The sequence below is a fragment of the Diadema antillarum genome, unplaced genomic scaffold (assembly GCF_040938485.1).
Source record: "Diadema antillarum isolate AM-2024a unplaced genomic scaffold, OU_Dant_1.0 seq00000081_RagTag, whole genome shotgun sequence".
NCBI lineage: Eukaryota > Metazoa > Echinodermata > Echinoidea > Diadematoida > Diadematidae > Diadema > Diadema antillarum.
Window position 1 is genome coordinate 2,029,367 of NW_027271174.1, and position 20,085 is coordinate 2,049,451.

General features: G+C 38.2%; 1 protein-coding gene across 1 annotated transcript in view; it reads right to left on the bottom strand.

The window, feature by feature from the left end:
• Positions 1–19,312, bottom strand: part of LOC139726223 (uncharacterized) — a 67,216-nt gene extending 47,904 nt beyond the window's left edge. Inside the window, exons 1-10 of the mRNA XM_071637290.1 lie at positions 19,243–19,312; positions 18,499–18,828; positions 18,063–18,277; positions 17,368–17,642; positions 16,837–16,994; positions 16,119–16,427; positions 15,625–15,778; positions 15,120–15,265; positions 14,540–14,662; positions 13,538–14,151 (exon numbers count right to left, since the gene is read on the bottom strand). Of these exons, the coding sequence (XP_071493391.1) occupies positions 13,538–14,151; positions 14,540–14,662; positions 15,120–15,265; positions 15,625–15,778; positions 16,119–16,427; positions 16,837–16,994; positions 17,368–17,642; positions 18,063–18,277; positions 18,499–18,828; positions 19,243–19,312 (2,394 nt within the window). The remainder of the gene's footprint in view (positions 1–13,537; positions 14,152–14,539; positions 14,663–15,119; positions 15,266–15,624; positions 15,779–16,118; positions 16,428–16,836; positions 16,995–17,367; positions 17,643–18,062; positions 18,278–18,498; positions 18,829–19,242) is intronic.
• Positions 19,313–20,085: the final 773 nt, after the last annotated feature.

The following is a 20,085-nucleotide window of genomic DNA, read 5'->3' on the forward strand; positions in this document are numbered from 1 at the left end:
AAAAAAAAAGCACAGGTAAAATGGTTGAGAAGTAACACAATAGGAAGTGAGCATAAAAATGACATAAAGTAATAAAGCATCAAAGTATTCGGACATTATATATCACGATAATTGTATGTGAAAATGGCAGTGATAACAAAGGCCTTCAAAATTTAGGATCATGTAGACTGTGACTATTAAAGTTGAGTTCGTCTAACGTATCAATACAGCACTTCATATTCATGAAATGACGTATTTAGCGAGGTTGTAGCTACTTCTATTTCTAAAAGCATGAAATTTGGCCCTGAGAAAAAAAGCAATAAATGTACTCACGGAAATAAAGTGGACTTTTAATACTTTGACAGAGAAGACTAAACAAAAATGTACACACACAAGAAAAAAATGGCGGTTTGACACCCATTTTTTAGGTCAGCCAGAGGCGTATCTAGGGGGGGAGGGGGGCACGTGCCCCGGGCGCCACTCCTTGGGGGTAGCAAAAAGCGAAAAAACGAAAAAAAAAAAAAGAGAAGAAGAAGAAGAAGAAGAAGAAGAAGAAAAAAAAAAGAACTCACCCGGACGGGGGGAAGGGAGAAGGGGGTTCACACAAGAATTCCGAATTCCATGTTTTGTAAACTGAAATACAAAAATTTTCGGCTCGCTCGCTGCGCTCGGTCGCCAAAATTTATCCCCCTCAAAAAAGAGATAAGAACAAAACGTAATGATGACGCCGAAATATACAAATTTCGACTCATTCGCGCATACTAATTTAGAGTATTTTTGAAGTCCTCAGTTTGTTAGTATAAATGGTTATCTATTAGGCCGTCACTATATCTAGATTAGAATTGTAAGATTTAATAAGCAAAAAATGACAAGAATTCCATGTTTTTGTAAGCTGCAATGCAAAAATTTTTTTCATTTAAATCACTCTCAAAAGACCCCTGATATAGGTGCTTGAAAAAGCACATCATGTGGACTTTTTTTTTTGTAAAGTCCCTACCGGGATGGGGTTGGGGTTGAACACTTTTTCAGAAATTAGGGGCGCCGTTTTCCCTAGATACGCCACTGAAGTCAGCGCTAATGTCCGTTCAACTCAATCCATTTATTTCCACAGGGTATAAAAAAGTAATACGAATATTACAATGAGCACAGCTTACATTATGCAAGATGCAACAAACATGTAAAACGTGGAGGAATCAACAATAGGCCATAATGGACTTTCAAAGACCGATCCTTGTCAACTGAAAATGGTACAATTATTGATAATGATCATATAATTAAACATTACAGAATACATCGAACTATACAGATGACAAAAACATTACGATAGACAAATGATCAGGCAAGCAATATGTCTAACTCATCCGTGCGTGTGCTAAGCGAGATTATTGAATCAAAAGAACTTGTTTATACTTCCTTGTAATACTTCCTTGTAAAGGACGAAAGACTAATGGTACTTTATTGTTGTCTGGTAAATCATCCCGCAAAAGAGGCCCAGCATGCCTTAAAGTACGTCTAGAAGCATTTCAGTTATAAAATGAAAAGAATAACTCATAATATTTACGAGTACGACGGTGTACAACTCTGGTCTTGTTTTCAATGAAGAAGTTGTCTAAATATGTTGGCAAGATATTGTTGATGTGGGAATATGCAAATGTAGCAGGTAACAAATTTGTTAATTTCAGTGCACTGATAACAATTTCAGTTTGTTTGAACAAAGGCCCTCTGTGGGTTTTGGGCTGTGAATAAGTAATAATTCTTATTGCACGTTTTTGTAAAATGTCAATACCTTTTAAAAGAGATTTAGCACAGTTTACCCAGGTGATATTGCAATACATAAAGTGAGGCAAGATCATGGTATGATATAAGCTTAGAAGTATGTTAGAAGGGATTATTGCACTTATTCTATCTATTGCTCAAATTGCCCTAAATATTTTTAAACATACACCCTTAACGTGATTTTCCCATGTCAAATGATCGTCAAGCATTACTCCTAAAAATTTTGCTGTATAAATAGTGTATGTACAATTGAAAGACTGATACCTGCAATACAGATATAAATATCATTGACATCTATTACTTTATTTCTTGTATCAAATATCACACATGATGTCTAGTCAAAATTCAGCTACATCTTGAACATGTATAACTTTGGCTAATTCATTATTCAGCATTGCACTGGTACTAATGATATCATTGCCAAACATAAATAAATTACTATCACCATCTTCCTTATCTTTATTCCTTATCTTTATTCACCTTCAAACGCAAATTAAAACAGTTATTACTTAGTGGATACACACTACCAAGCTTTTAGCAACCTTTTTATGCTCCCAGTCTTTTGTCCTTGTCCGCAGCACCAAGTTATTCAAGTTATTTCATGGTACCGATACATCGCTTAATAATATAGTATTTTTGTTATTCAAACACTGCGAGATTTGTATGCAATCTGGTTTGTGCGATATCTATGTGGTTCATTAGTTTATCACTCATCGATGTTTTGTGCTGGTGTAATTTTAGTTGGTCAAGACAAACATATCCGTTCTCCGTGTAAAATTATATGCCTATGAACTCGGGAACCTACAGTTTTACAAGCTTTAAAGCTTTTATGTAGGCCCCATCATGTTTCTTATACTTACTAGTGACATTTTCACACGATATGACCATGTACATTTGTGTCAAGTATATTTTCTTTTTATTTTTCTTATACAATCAAAAGACATGATTGTATATATTTTGTATTGTTGTTTTGTTGTCAATAATTTTGTAATATCATCATTGAGAAAATGGAAATATGAAATAAATTTGAACTAAAATTTGAACTAAAATGAAATCGAACGTATTGCGTTACTTGAATACTGAAATGTGTGGTTTTTTTGGAATATTTTCAACATCGTTCGTGAAAATATTGTCAATGAGAGTAGCCGTCTCTTAAGTTATCCTAGTTAGGGCTTGAGATCGATGGTATACAAGAAAAAAATGTTTGAAGATCAATAAGATTATGGACAAGCTGAGTAGAAGATCTAGTTTAAATCCCCTACAATGAAACACTGTTTATTTTCACAACTTATTGCACTTGACGGTCTTTCCAATGCAGATAAAAAGTCATTTACACTTTGCTTATACAGATGGCCTATAAATAATAACAAAAATATCTGCTTTAGATAATACTTCTGAAAATAGTTTCTTTACGTACATAAATTAAATACTTCTAAATCATTCTGCCGTTTGCTCCGTAAATCTTGTCATATCAAACAACTAACCCCACCCCACGTTTAATTTTTCTCACACTTCAAAAAAAAATGTATATACATATCATATATAACAAGGTATGTGAATAGAGTCAACATCTGTTAACCAGGTTTCTGACAATGCTATGCATGAAAATTGGCAAGAAATACTGACAATTGCGCTACAAAGGTTATCAAAGTTTTTCTTCACACTTTTAAATTAAAAAGCACCATTGACAAACGTTGTTTTCTGAACAAATTAATGTTATTCATCAAATCATTTGAATCATTCAGGAGAATATAATTCACATTATCAAAATCCATATATTCACTGGAAATACTTTTGTCTTCATGATCTTTCAATATACACGATCAAAATGTCAACTGGAGGTACGGTATTTAAAGGAAACCAAGACCCAAAGAAGAATGTGAATTGAATGAAAGCAGCAACATCAGTAGAACACATCAGTGAATGTTTGAGGAAAATCGAACAATCGATGCAAAAGTTATGAATTTTCAAAGTTTTGGTGTTGGAACTGCTGGATAAGGTGACTATCAAAGGTTATGGCGTTATTTGTGGACAACAATATAGAGAAAATATAAACGGAGTTCCAAAAAAAATCATTTTTCATGAAAATTGCACATTCAATCAACTTGACTTTGACATAGCTTGTGTTAAGGGTTATAGCAATACCCCCTCCCCCTCTGCTTTCTGAAAGCTGTTAGTTAAGTAATCTTTTATTACACTAGAAAAAGTGAATTTTTGTGGAATTCCCTTTATATATTCCTTATATTGTTGTCCTCATAAATCGAACTTCGAGCAAGTTATATTTGTATATATATATAACTGAAACCAAGCATCTATTCGTTAAAGCGTGCATCCTTGGTAAAGCGGATGCAACACCGTATTATGACTTAATTGTTATTGTTCTCTGGGGATCAAGAACACTTGAGAAAGAGCGAAGTGCTCAAAAATTAGTATGCAAAATAAACCGTTGGTGATTACAGCATGAACTTGGTTTCAGTTTATATTTTTCGTATATTTATATATGTATAAAAGAGATGTATGTAATATATATGTATGTATAAATAAATATGTATATATATATATATATATATATATATATATATACAATGTATATATACATTTAAACAACAAAGGGAAAACTGACCAGAAACAAATAATAGATAGTGAAAATTTTACTACAAAATGCTGCATCGCTTCGGAGAACCCTCGCATTTATTCCGAAGTTGATTTACCTCCTCTGGGTTTATGTCAGGTTAATGTGTGTGTGTGTGTGTGTGTGTGTGTGTGTGTGTGTGTGTGTGTGTGTGTGTGTGTGTGGCACACATACACACACTATAGCTTCTGACTACACGAGCAAAGAGAGTTCAGGGTTTCGGACGAACACCGTTTTAGGGCTTTCAATAGCTCAGTCGGTAGAGCATCGGTCTTGTAATCCGGGGGTCTCGCGTTCGAATCCCGAGGAAAACCCATCAAAAACCGAATATTAATGATGGTTCAACAAAATAGCGTTATGCCATGATGTGCAATCACACCGAAAATAAGTTGAACGCGTCATACATACGAGAAATATGGCACGTACGTCGAATATTTTAATATCTTGTCATTCCCAAATATCTAAAACTTCCCTTAAATCGAGTCTTTCATGTCTGAGAGTCATTGATAACATATCAAGGGTAGGTGAGACATTGGTAGCATCTTCGAGCAAATTGAGGTTAGAGCAGTTGAGCGAGGACAACAAATCAAGAGATTGTACTTTGCAGAGTTCTCAATTGTTTCCCTCTTAATACCTATATTCCTTTTTTGCAATCTATATAACACTCATAAATCGACTTCTTATCAACGCGAAATATAGTATACATAAGTATTGTATTAACAAAAAAAAAATAATGAATGCGCTATGAGTACTGTTATTTTCATTATTATGGTTGTTACTATTTTTATTATTACTGCTATTATTACTATTATCATTATCATTATTACCATTATTGTTCCTAATGTCAGTACAACTTTCTTATTCATATGTCGTGATCATAAATTTCCTACATAGTATTTCGTATTCAAAAATTAGAAATGGTCCATGCAACATGATGGCATTATTAGCATCGTGACACGTGACCTCATTTTGCATCGTTCTGTAGACAGTAAGAAGACCGAAGGATTTTACATAGAAACCGTTGTCGTACCTTATGATTTCACTGATTTTACAGTTCCTTTGTACTGGCATTTTGAGTCATTGAAAGCTGAAGTGTATATGTTGCTGGTGCCAGCAGAATAATAATTGTGGTGATAATTTCTCTTTATTTTGTGTTTAGTGTTTGGTTCAGCCTTTTCCACAAAAATAGAAATGAAACCTCACTATCAAAACTTGTAATACATCGCGGAGTATGCATGATACAAAATCATTTTGCATTGCATAGGCTCTGATACATTTCTAAAGTTAACACATCTATGTATTATATCTATACATGCATTTATCTTGATTTATGCTAAATCTATCCGTTTTCGAGCAGTTATTGGTGGAGACGTTAACACAGTGACAAAGATTTTCCGTCGCATTCATGATCGTAGTACGGAAGTGAAGAGGAAGTCCCTGTCCAGAGATAAAAACACAAAAATAGAAATAAAACCTCACTATAAAAATTTGTAATACATCACGGAGTATGCATGATACAGAATCATACGTAGGCCTATATGTATATGCTTCGATACATTTCTAAAATTAGTACATTTATGAATCATATTATTATGTATTCACTTTGATTTATGCTAAATATATCTGTTTTCGAGCAGTTATTGGTGGAGACTCTAACTCAGCGACAAAGATTTTCCGTCGTAGTAGGAATATGAAGAAGAAGCCCCTGTCCAGCGACAACAGGCTGTCTGGGACTTCAGTGTACGATCGCTTCTGGCTCAACTTTACCTCAGGGGACTTTTCACTCGGTCGCCATGGCAACGCGGAGCCATTCTTCACTTGGTTGGATCCAAACCCGTTAGAGGTTAGATCCATTGGACTTTTGACATGGCATGGATCAACTGGACGATGGAAGTTTCATACGTTCTGTTAATGCAAGATACCAGTGTTCTGGAAAAATAGAAATAAGATCCCGATGTCGAAGTTCTTCTTCAGCTGGGTTGTTAGAGCGTACTGCTAACGTCATTTCAAATGAACAAATAGAAGCTAATGAGTCTTTTGCTTTAAGACTAAAAGATGAAATGAAAATGAAGTCGTGGTGATATGCGAACACAACACAGTCTGATGTCGTTTATCGTTGCTGGGGTGACAAGAATCTAGTATCTGAAATTTAGGTGAAAATAATTTTTTTATTAATTGTCAGATAATCAGTAAAGTTGTGTCCTGTTCGAATCCAAGCTGTCTTACCTCCAAAATGAAACTACTAGGGCGTGTGAAGGGAGAGGTTTCCCGTTTCTTATAATGTAGTTATCTGGCTGCCATGTTTTTCCATTCATCAGTTTGACTTTTTTTTTTTACTCACGAGGCTCTGTCGCCCCAACAGCGTTTAATGTATATAGGTCTATACATGTGCTGAGTGTCTTTAGAACGCTTACGAAATGTAAATACATTCCGACCTCTCCTATCCGGCCTCCCTTTATCCAGATCTGTCTATTATCCGGATACAATCTCCGCGTACCTTTTTTTTTCCAATCTGATAATTACGTGGAAAGGGGGGATTTCAAACTCAAATGAACTCCTTACACAAACCCATATGGATCAGATATATAAACCCCAACATAATTAGCATGAATCCACATCTAATTTTCATCTGAATAAAATGCATCCAGACATTCACTGCTCCCAAATCACCACATTGTACGCTACATGCAATAGGCAGATAGGTTAAATGAATTGCTACCAAAGGGTAGGGTGCTGAGTGTATTAAACATTGCGTCTCCCATATCCGGGCAAATCCCTTATCTGGATGAGCGCCGGTCCCGATGTGTCCGGATAGATTCTGAAGAGGTCGGACTTTACGTATATCGTGAAGTGTCTTATAGGACTAAGTGGGGTAGAAAAGGCACGCAACTCGGGATCCTTGCTAACGTTTTCTTCGTAGCACACTATAGCAAGTTTTCAGATCTCCACGCACATGACGAGCCTGCTAATAGGAACAATTCAGACTGACCAGATGACAAAGTGCCATAAATGTACGCATTTAGATGAATTACCATAACTAGGATGGGAAATGATGAAAATATCCCAACAGAGATAACATATTATCCTCCTCTACTTTACCATAATATGTCCATTATATTGAAAGAGGCTCTAACTTCTCGAACGTAGACACAGGAAAGTTTCTTGAAGACTATTAACTCTGATAATAATAGACGCTAGAAAGCTCTGAGGAATGTGTTGTGTTATTAGACGCCGAAAGCTTGAAAAGAGCACTCATATCTAATAGGCGCTGGAATGCTCTGATTAATCTATACGAAATGCTGGAAAGTTTCGTGAAGTCCACATAGATAACAGAATCCCCCCCCCCCCTTTTTTTTTTTTTTTTTTTTTACTTTTAGACGCGTGAAAAGATTTTACCTTTTAGGGTAATAATCAACTTGGTTATCAATTTTAGGATTCTTTCTCACTGGTAAGAATAATTTCCTCAACTCACTAATACCATACTAAATTGCAAGTTTGCAGGCTTATCCGAATTGTAGTTTGATTTGTAAGAGTTGGACATTTTGTTGTACATACTTTGAATAAATTGTACATTTTTGTTTTGTGTTGAAACTGAAATCTTTGTCAACAAACCTCGAATGATTATTTCCGTGTCCTATACTATTGTTTGTAATCGTGTTTATACTAATTCAAACTCGAATTAGTATGAATCACATTTATAAGTACACTCAGATAACATAGTCCAATTTATAAGAAGTGAGTAGCTCAGAAGTACCTCCATGAATCAAGACCAAATATTTTGATCGAAACTAACTTATTAATTTCGTGGATGTGCCCTCCTCTTTGTCGTATTACGAAAATCAGTTTGAATATATCTGTGGAAACCCTTCCGCTAGCAACTTATATTTTAACAAATGGCCTGATCAGATGATAGATCCTGACAAACGACAACAAAAGACAGAACATAATATAACACTGGCCATAGACTGCACATACATTTAAAGGGGAATTCCAGACGATTCTCAAAATTTCACGTCATGTAGTACATAAATCGACAGCTCCATGTATAGATTTGTGAAATTTATTGTGGTCCTTGAGCAGAGAAACCAATACACTGAAAAAGTCTTAAACAACTTACACTGAACAATGTTGATGACATAGAAGCCTCGTACAACCTTGTCGTATATTTTAGAAATGTAGCAGCGTACTTCTATTACAATACCACTTGATTAACAAGTTCACCTGTGTAGAATCTATGTATGTCTTCTTCTTTTGTTCTCAAACTCATGCATTCTTAAGGTGAGGCTGCCATGTCATCATCCTTGTTCATTGCAATTTGCTATAAATTTTGCAAACACTCTTGTTTCTTATCCCAATCAATATAAATTCCGAAACTCTGTTTCTCAGCAATTATGATTTATAGTTGTTCAAATGTAAATGTCTAAAAGTCATCTGAAGGTCTCCTTTAACTATACGTGTGACCTCTTGAAGACGTTATTTACCACTGCAGATGAAACAGAAACACAGCTTTAGTGCTTCAAAATAGTTCTAAAATGTGAGTTAGGAATAGAAACAACCACTGTAAAAATGTCAATCAGTATAATCAATGTTAAGTATTGTTAAATATTCATTATGTGAACAGTAGCTATCGTGAAATTGTTTCTAGAATAAACCGTCTACAGTTATGTTATATTGAGAAAAATGGTGATATCTCCTCATATTATAGGTTTTATTGCGGAATGTTTGTATGGTAGGATGTTTTGTGATACAACTGACCTACACATATTATGCATCAAAATGATAACTCGAACATTTTTGAAATCACTGCTCCCAAATGGCAAACAGTATACCTTTAATGTGATTATGATGGAAGCTGTTGTGCTTTTAAAGGTACGTCTGATTGTCTTTTGGTTTGTGGTAAACAGACGTGTTCATTGCTCTCCTCCTTGTTTGCGGATAGTCACATCAAGAAAGTGTACCTTTGATCTAGAGGTGTCCACAGTAAATCTGATGTGTATAGTCAAATGCTCCGCTCAATACGAATCATTTCTGATCACAAGGAATTTCTGGATGCGTCTTTGAAGCTGGGACAATTTTGTTGCAGCGGGGTACCCTTAGACATCGTACAAGCAGGTAGGGACTGCGTGATAGCAAAAAGACGCTCATCATTTACGAAATCGTGAAGACCACAGACCCAAAGACAAAGGTTTTTGTAACGACATACTATCAAACGACACATCAATTCGTTAAAGAGGTTTGGAAGGTATGGCCGACACTTAAAGGAGACCTCCAGACGATTTTCAGACTTTTACATTTGAACAACTATAAATTAGTTATACCGAAGACGGAGTTTCAGAATTTATAGTGATTGGGATGAGGAATAAGAATGTTTTCAAAATTTATAACATTGCAATGAACAAGGATGATGACATGGCAGCCTCACCATAAGAATGCATGAGCTGGGGCTCAAGAATGCAGAACAAAAGAAGAAGGCGTGCATAGATTCTACACAGGTGAAATTGTTAAAAAAGTGGTATTGTAATGGAAGTACACTGCTACATTTCTGAAATATATGAGGCTGCTGTCATCAACACTGTTCAGTGTAATTTGTTTAAGATTTTTCAGAATACTGGTTTCTCTGTTCGAGGACCACAATAAATTCCACAAATCTATACTTAGGCTTGTCGATTTATGTACTACATGATGTGAAATTATGAAAATCATCTGAAATGCCCCTTTAAACAAGTTCCATCACTTGGCCCCGAGGTAGCAGCAGGCCTACATTCTCTGCATGCCCAAAGACAATCGCCGTATCTCAAAGTCAGCAAACGCGATCACAAGTCCACAAACCGACCATACCTACTGGCAGTGACTGGCAACCAAATATATGGGAAAAACAGATGTCAGATATGCGACCATCCAGTAACAGATACAGAAATCAAAATCGGATTCGGCCACATGCATCCTCCGTTCGACGTCAGGGGATTGCAACAGTAAGAACGTAGTGTACAGCCTCACATGCAAACAATGTCCCCTGGCTATCTACAAACGACAAACTTCAGACAAAGATTCAAACAACCGCAAAAGCACCATAATAATCAGAAACCAAACACAACATACAGTCGCGCTATATTTAGACACAACGAAGAGCACATGTAAAAACGTACCTATCGAATGTTGCATTATACAAGGACATAGAAGCCTTCGATAACTGACACATGAAAGAACCCCAAACAATCATCAACAAGTCAAGGAGCTTCTTTCCAGGTACAGGGCATGAACGTAGATATGCAATGGCTCACGAATTATCTTTTCACAAATTTAGGCCGCACACTATTGCATGTTCACTCGTATACCCGCTGCAACGGGTCTTGAGTACGAATGCTAAATATTAGAATGCGCCCTCTCTTTATTTGGTACATGTACTATTATTATTCCAAGGCGCATTGTGACTTTCAGTTTCATCTAAAAAGTCGAATGTTCATATTATTCATGTTACTCTCAGATTATCTAAGCATTAAAAATACACCAGAATAGAATTTAATGTATGTGTACGTTGAAGGTTTAAGGGAGTATACTGCATTTAGCATCATATATAGATATATATATATATATATGTATATATATATATATATATATACATATATATGAAGAGTTTGTCTGCAAAAACCGATAAGTCCATATTTGCCAAATGGAGATATTTGCGATTAAAGTTCAAGAAAAATAAGGAGAATAATAAGAAAATGTTTGCTTCTTTTGACCATAACTTGAAAAATATACCTTTATATGCAGTGACCAATATATCATTTAAAAGGTATTATTTTGCACTTTATGACAGAGATCGTACTTCAAAATCTTCAAAAATGGACTTATCGGTTTTTGCAAACAAACCCTTCATATATATATACATAATGTAATGTGTATACATTATATTATATATATGAATAACAGCAAAGGGTTTCTGCTCGGAGTCTAAGAAGACATTGGTTCGCAACAGAAGTAATTAATGAAACTCGGTGGAAGACGTACGGTTGTTTTAACGAATTTTCACCCATAGGGCTTTATCAAGTCAATGGCAAATTCTATTTTGAAGATGGTATTAATCAAAATAATCAAATATATATCTATAATATACATATATAAGCCTATATATATGTTTACATATATATGATATATGTATATTGTACATATATATATATATATATACATTATGTATATATATCATAAAAATCTAAAATGTCATATACATGTATAAAACGCTTTATCCTTGCGACGAAAAGAATATATATATATATATATATATATATATGTATATATATATATGTATATATATGTATATGTATATACATATATATATATATATGCATATGTATATATATATGTATATATATATGTATATATATATATAATGTGTGTGTGTTTGTGTCTGTCTGTCTGTCTGTGAGTGTGTGTGTGTGTGTGTGTGTGTGTGCGTGTGTGTAACTGCTTAAATCATCTCATGGGTCTCCTGCGATGACAATAACAAAGGAAAATGTAAGAAGAATATTTTCATTTGATCATGACTAACAGTTCATAAATTTATTTCACAGACATATCTAGTACAGCCAATTGTTCACAATTGTTATTGTTATTGTACACTTTGCATGTTAATGAACCGCCGTTCATTCCCTTAAAGAATATTCGTCGTAAAGCTATAGTTGATAGAAATCTTTGATTTATCTCACTGGTAAGCTCTGTTCGCCAATGTTTCTCCGCTTTGGCACATCATTGAGATAAGGTTAAATTCCTGCTGAAACTTTGGAAGGCAGAAAGATATACCATTGTAAGACACCATTCCGGACACGTCATTGTCACCTTCTAGTGACGTCACAAAGGAAGCATTGTTAATCCAGTTTCACGAATCTGCGCACCCAACAAACATGCTTTTATGATTCTGCGTAACTCTGGGGGTCTTTCATTAAAGTGGTAAACTTTGTTTACACCGTAAAATTTGGTATTGCTATTTTGTGGTCTCGTAAACTCTGACTTATATAAATAAAAAAAAGTATCATACAAAGAAAAACACACAAACTTTTGGGGATAAATGAGTTGTATATGTATCATCAAAACCATTTACATGCGCAATAGAAACAGTTGTTCCTTTCTGTCCACCATTGCAGTAATACTGTGTATCGATTGGAGAATTATCAAAGACAAAGTGGTGTCCACATCCATCAATATGAGTATAGTACAAAATGAGAAGTGCCAAGACTTGTGTTGTTATCATCACTGTTTGTTTGCACAAATCAAACAGACTGAAATACATGAAGAATATCATATAAGTCGTCTATAATTTCACATCGTGATGTCACACACATCAAGATGTTCGTTGCATTGATGTAACACCAGTCGTTTAGTTTAGCTACACATATCGTGTACATTTCTCATTAAACAATTCCATTCAGTGTTTCCCGCTTCGACGTCACAATAGCAACGATTCGCGTGCCTTCCACTGCAACTTTTCCCATTGTCCAAGTCTTGCCAATGTGTGCAGATTATTCCGCGGCCGTTCCTTTCTCTGGCCATTACTCTGCAGTCGAGTGTGGTATAACTTCTCTTTGTCGGTGCGAAAACAGTTCCGGCAGCACGAGAAGTACCAAGGTATTATAGAATGGCAAGAATACGCATGGTAGACGTTGGTTCACTCACAGCCAATCACAGCTCAGAGTACTGTCAAGGAAGTATAGTCCATTCATCTTCCAAGAAAGCTTGTCTCTCACCGCGAAGATTCCTTCTTTGACTTCTGTGGAGGGGAAAAGATCAGAAAAAGGAGAACCAACGATTAATCATTCATTCATCTTATCTATACACATATGATGAAGAGTGATAAATGAAAAATGTATATTATGTGTAATATATGATAATAAAAAGTATGATAACTGGTGAGAACATTTCATTCCACTCAACGCTTTAATTCACTGGCATTCATTTCAGGCTTCATATGCAACTGTGAATTGATCGTGTTTTCGCCCTAACAAACTGGAAATGTTACCATGGAACTGATACGTCAGTCATTCATAACTTTGACAAGTTTATTATTTAGGGGTGCAAATATTTCTGGATACATTTAAAGAAAATATTCGAGCAAAGAGTTATAAAATTAAAGTTTGTTGCTAGGAAAAGAAAACTTACGTCTTTCTTGTGCTTCTTGTGCTTCTTCTTTTTCTTCTTCTCTTCGTCGGCGTTGACGAGGTCGGATCGAAGTCCCTGCAGCTCTCGCAACTTCCTCTCGTACTCATCCCGTGCCTGGTACTCTCCCGGCGACAGCGAGATCTTGGCGTCCTTCGAGCTTCTCCTGCCGGACTTCTCCACGGACGACCTCCTGCCCGCGTTTGGCTCACCGGCCGGATACCCGTCCTGGTAGTGCGGGAGCGGCGAGTGTCCGTCGATGGGGTACATTCCTGCAGGGTAGGTCGGGTAGACTCCGGGGTCGCGGCTGCTGGCCCCCGGCCTCTTGTAGCCGGTGATGGTGGGTAGCACCTCGTGGTCTCCGTCGCGCGTGCTCAGCGGGTTGGGCGTCCGTGAAGCATCGTGGTCCAGCACCTTGGATTTGTCCTTCTTCTCTTTGCGGTGCTTCCTATGTTTCCTGTCCTTGTGTTTGCGGTGCTTCTTCTTTGTCTCCTCGTTCTCAGTCTTCACCACAGTCCCGTTGGGAATCATGGTACCACCCATGTTTGTCGCCCCGATGAAGTAGTTCGTGTTCGGCATGCGCTTGGCTTCGCCCTGTGCCTCGTGGTCGGGGTAAACTGTGGTGGGAAAGAAAAGTAGGAAACCCGTCACATTACAAAATGCATCCTGTGGCACAACTTCACAGCATTTATTATCATAATCTCTTCGAACGAAAAGGATCCGTTTTAATCGTTATTGTCAATGTTGATATTAAAATATGATCATACATCAAAATAATGATGCACACATAAAAGGCTTTGCACCATTTTCCCTTCTTCCTAATTTCAGACATCATTTATCTTATCATTCTCATTTCTATCTCTCTCATTTCTAGAGATGACGTGACTTTTTCTCATGAAAGGCAAAACTACAAATATAGCAGGTGAGCCAGTTTTCGTTTGAATGTGGTACGTCTCAAGGCAATCATTAGCTAAGCTGGGTGAATGTGTGCTTGACTGTCCTCACCTTTCTGGTTCTTCTTCTTCATCCTGTAGCAGACCCAGATGATGAAGCCGACAACGATGGCGACGAAGATGATGGTGGCAATGAGACCCAGAGCAGCCAGAACGTACGTCGTGAGGTTGTCCTCTGCAGATACAAAGACATGAGCAGAGATGCTGATTAGTCTCCAATCACACAAACCTACACTCACAAACGTGATGATCGCATTGATACAGATGAGGCATTTCTTTTTAACTAGGCTGTATGGTGGCGCTGTTTATCAAGGGCGCCACCATGTGTCGGTTGGCCCGATTTGTCAGATTGTTTTGAAAGATACGAGGTGCGTCACATACACTGCTTTATGCAGAGAGTAAGCAACCTGTACCCTCTAGAGATATTAATCATACCTTTAGTCATAAAATTAGTCATTAAATTTTGATGTAAAACGAAGGGAAAGGAAGGATCTATATCTTATGTAACGTACGATGTGAATGTCACGGTGATTCTCATTATCATAATCATGTTTCACTGTGCAGCCCTCTGGATCAATTTTTGCGTGTCGAGAATTGTAAAATGATGCTTCCAGATGTTGAAGGAAGTTTACCTTTGATCTTCAGCAGCACACTGTCCGTCCGTTCATCGATACGATTGTGTGCCCTGCACTGGATGGTGGACTCGTCCATACTCAGAGTTGCACTCACTATCGTCAGGGTAGAACTGTCCTTGCTATTGGTTGTTGAAATCAGAAACCTGCGTGGAGAGCGAATGAAAAACGCCGTTTCTTACTCACGTGTTCCGGGGTTTTTTTTAATCATTATTAAATGCTTTACACAGCACTAAGTGCCGGTATCTCATCGTTCATTTAACTGATTGCAGTTTCAACAACTTTAACGAAGTGTATTATGAATAGCTAAGTACGTAATACATGCAAAGAATAATCATCTCCGTATAACGTATGATTAGTGAATTGTTATGATAATTTCAGACATTATACTTTCAACTGCAAACGGTTTTTTATTCATGATATGTAGAGGGATTTCGTGATTGCTACAGTATAATTCTCTTAGGTGATTTGATGGTGGGAAGAATTAAAATTCTGTTGTTCTCACCTTTCGTCAGTGGTAACGATCTCAGCGCCGTTGTAGTACCACGTGTAGCCCAGGACTGGCGGGTCACCGGCCGCCGAGCACACCAACATTCCTTGCTTGTCCTCCTCAATGGTTAGGGTACTCACGTCAAGCGTCACGTTGATGGTTGCAATAACTGTGAGAGTTTGAAGGAGAATGAAGGAAATGTTAGGGGTAATGTAACAGATGGTTGTTGCTATGGTCGTCGAAAGATGCAAGAAGAGAATGCAGTGTACTGTGGTATCTTTTTTTTTTCTAGTTGGCAAAACCACCATCAGTGGTTATCGAAATTATTTTCCCAATGTCCCTGTACATACATTTTCTTCGAGAAAACATTCATACTTTGCATATTTGTGTAAGCGTTCTTAGGTAAGACTGGCACATGGCCGTTTGACAAAGACCACTAAAGCGATGGAAGTGGTTCGATAGCTCAGCAATTTGTGATGACACAAGAGTGCAAACAAGTGCAAACTTACTTTGGAAATCTAAAGGCGACAGGGAGCACTCTACCGGCTCGGAGTAGGCGGGATGCGTGGAGCGACAGGTGTAGACCACTCCGCTTAGGTCCTTGGTGAGGATCAGCGACAGCGTGTTCGTGGCCGACGACGAGTCCTGTGTCTGGTTGCCCGAGTCGGCATTGGCGTCGACGTCGTTCGACCACCGCAGCGTTGGTTGCGGTGTGCCGCCGGTGGACTCGCAGGTCAGGGTCACGGCGTCGTTTTCGCTGAGGTTCTCAGACGGAGTGAGGGTGCAAGTCGGCGAGAGAGAATTCGGGGCCTCGGCAGCTGTACCACCAAGAAAAAAGACATCGAAAATACCAATCTACTCGTTGTTTTAACGCTCTGGTGAATGGACATTTAACATAATAGGTGTTGTTGCATTTTTTGACATAATGGTGTGCTTAGATATTCCAACATCTCAATAATTGCTTCGAGTTTCGTTGTAAAATATCAAGTCGAACTATCAAATATGTCCTGATCATGGCTCGTTCCCTCGCTTTCTGTCAATATTATGAGATACATGTATCCCCATCCCATTTGTCTTTACCCGTCGTTATTCACTGCTATACATGTACCATCACATTATCGCTAGGTCTGATCCAGAAACTACTACATCATTAGCCATGTTTGTCGCTGCACTTCTCCGACAAGGATGTTAAACAAACTCTTCTACCCGACCACGATTTCGACTTACGCGAAACGGTAAGCGTGGCTGGAGACGAAGCCACGGACGAGTCGGTGTCCGAAGCCGACAGGACGCAGAAATACAAGGCCTGGTCGTCGTCCTCGACCTCGCTGATGTAAAAGTTATACTCGCCGTCCTCGTCGTTGCCGATGATAGAGATCCTACCACTGTGGAGAGGGCGGAGGAGGAAAGGAACACATCAGTTTATGAGCAATTGCATGTTGCTATGGTAATCAACATCCTCAATACAACACTCTGCACAAAGTCCAGGACTGATGGAATTTTAATAAGTTTTGACACAAGTTTTCCTCAATGTTTTATTACGATGAAACCTCATGTCTTGGATTGAATCCATGATTACGAAAATGTCTCCTAGTATCATCTAAACAGGGACAGGACATAACCAAACATCTTCTTACTTTTCTTGAAAACATTAATTGTGTCAGTGTACCAAGGGTTAGTAGATTTATGTAAACGATCCCAGGTTCCAGTGAAAAAGGGGGACATCTTTTGTTTTAAACACAAGAAAACCTTCCTTACCTTGTATCTCCGTTCACGAGTTCGCGATTCTCGCTGATCTGGACGCCGTCCTTCAACCAGCGCACCGACCCGGACAGCGCCGACACGTAGCAGACCAGTGTAACGGACGTTCCAACGGTGGCCGTCTTGTCCGAAGGCGGAACAACGATACTCTGCACCTCGCTGGAATCGCGCACCGTAAGCAGGGCATCCCCGGATGTGATTGCGGCGCTGTTTCCGGCAGCGGTAACCTGGCAACGGTAGGTGCCGGCGTCCGACATTTCTACCGTCACAATCTGTTGTTGGACAGACAGACGAAAAAAAAAAATTCAGATTACTCTATATTTCAAGTAGCGTTTCCCCTAAAGCTCAATTATGAATGCTAGTGAAGACTGTTGCCTACGATGCCATCACTTTATGGAATTTTGTAAATGGAAATATGAAAATAATCTTATACGTGAAGCAATCGTAACCATAATTATACGTAACATTATTGCATTAAGCTGTGTTCAAGGAGCTTTCGTACATGTTAGCTGGTTAAATTAATCTTTAATAATGGAAAAATATTATATTCTCTGTTTTCCATAATACGTGAAGAGATTCAGTCTACGAGAAGAGTTATAAGGTAAATGTGTTAAAGGGGAGAACATAAATAATGATCTAAACCCATGCCTTATCTGGCACGATACTCATTATAGTGTGAGATTGCTGCTCACCTGTAGGTTATACTCGCCGTCGGCGGCAGTGCCCGTGATGCTGTACCGAATAAGCGACGAGTCTGTGATCTGGGTGTTGTTGCTGATGACGACACCGTCTTTGACCCACTCGACATTACCCTCCTTGTTTTCGATGACGCACTGCAGGACGGCCGAGTTATCGGTGGTGGCCTGGGCACTGGTCGGCTCCGTGACAAAGGCTTGGACAGGAATTGCTGCATAGCGAAAAAAAAGAACAAACACAGTAATATTATAGTCTGCTAAATATCATTATTGTGCTTTACTTTCAATTATTACCATCTGTTCCAGAAAATTCACGAACTTTAGAATAAGATAACAGATGGTTTTCAATGGTGTTTCTGTCTGTTGTTTCATAAAGTTTTTGATATGAAAACTTTTGATATAGCAAAATAGAATGTCACGAGCCCTAACTCACGTTCGACAATAAGAGTGGCCGTGTCAGACGCGACCTCCGTACTCGTTCCCGCTGCTGAAACTCGGCACACATAGTCGCCCGAGTCGTCCTCAGTGAGGTCGAGGATGTTTAGATTGAAACTGCCAGCGATGTCGTCGCCGAGGATCTGGTATTTCGACGTCTGCGTCGGATCGATGATCGTCCGGTCACTCGAGATGGCCGTGGTGCCGTCCTTGACCCAAGTGACCGCGCCCTCCTTGTCGGTGATCGAACACAGGAGCAGGACGGAATCGCCGACGAATTCGGTGCTACTCGATGGTTGGATGGTAATCGTCTGCTGCTGGCCGACACCTGGGAACATCAAAAACCAAATCATATTTAGTTTCATAAATTGGAGAAGTGAGATAGAAGTTGATAGCCGTGCACATTATATATGGTACAATAATCATACCCGCAGCTGAAATACTACGAACTAGAAATGTCGGGAGGAAGCTAAAGTGATTTTGTTTCGTTTACAAATCTACATCACAATCTTGTAGATCCATGGTAATGAAACATAAAATGCCGTGCAATTATGGTACACTTCCCCTTTTCACTTCCTCGATAACAGGGGAAATTTTGAACAAAAACAACAACAACATGCAATTAGAATCGTACTATTTTTTTGTTTGTTCTTTGTCTTTTCCAGGAAAGAATGTGTCCGTGTTGAATGAATTCATATAAAAGCCATTGCACAAACTTTCAAGATATTTGTAAAGATCTTACCTTCGTGTACCATGAGAAGGAGAACAGTGAGTGTAAGCTGCCAAACTATCGATGGGGAATGGGCAGCCATATTGGTGGGATGACTTCTGGCGCGTTCACGAAGTTGAGGGGAAAGCTGCGTAAACAGACAAAGGAGACTTGATTGACTATTTATTCAGAAATTCTAATCGATCAAAAATGAATGTTTCATGTTTATTTAAAAGTCCCGCCTCTTAGAACTGACTCAACATGAACCTACACCACCATTCTATATTGCAATGCACACTGAATAAACTTTCATGCTATCGAACCTTTTGTCTCATTTTTTTTTTGTACAGCTGTTATCAATACCTAAATTTTGCTATCATTCTTTGATGGAACGGGCAGATTAAGCAATTTCTCTGTGAAACCAAAAGACAATGTATACAATATACTGCATAATGTATGCGCAGAAGCCTACCATGCCCCGACCGGGGTTCTCACTTTTGTTGAAATTGATTCTGAAATGTGTAAAAAATGACCTTCAAAGGGGGAAAACACGAGCGAGGCTTAATCACCCGGGAATTGGACTGATGCGATCCATTGTCATGACAACGCAACCGAGGTCCCTTTGCTCTACCAGCTAATTCCCGTTCAGCTATACCCGTGCTTTGACCATTATATCACACGCAGGCAATAAGCCAATTGGTTTTAATGTGAAATACACAATCATGGCCTATAGAGTAAGTTGAATCACATTATGAAAAAAGCGATGTAATTAGTGCGTCTATTAATAGAGAGAGTAGTCAGACTAATTTTCATCCCACAATCTGAAAGCATACTGAATGAGAGTCATAATTATTGTTGATAGATTTTGCTTTACAG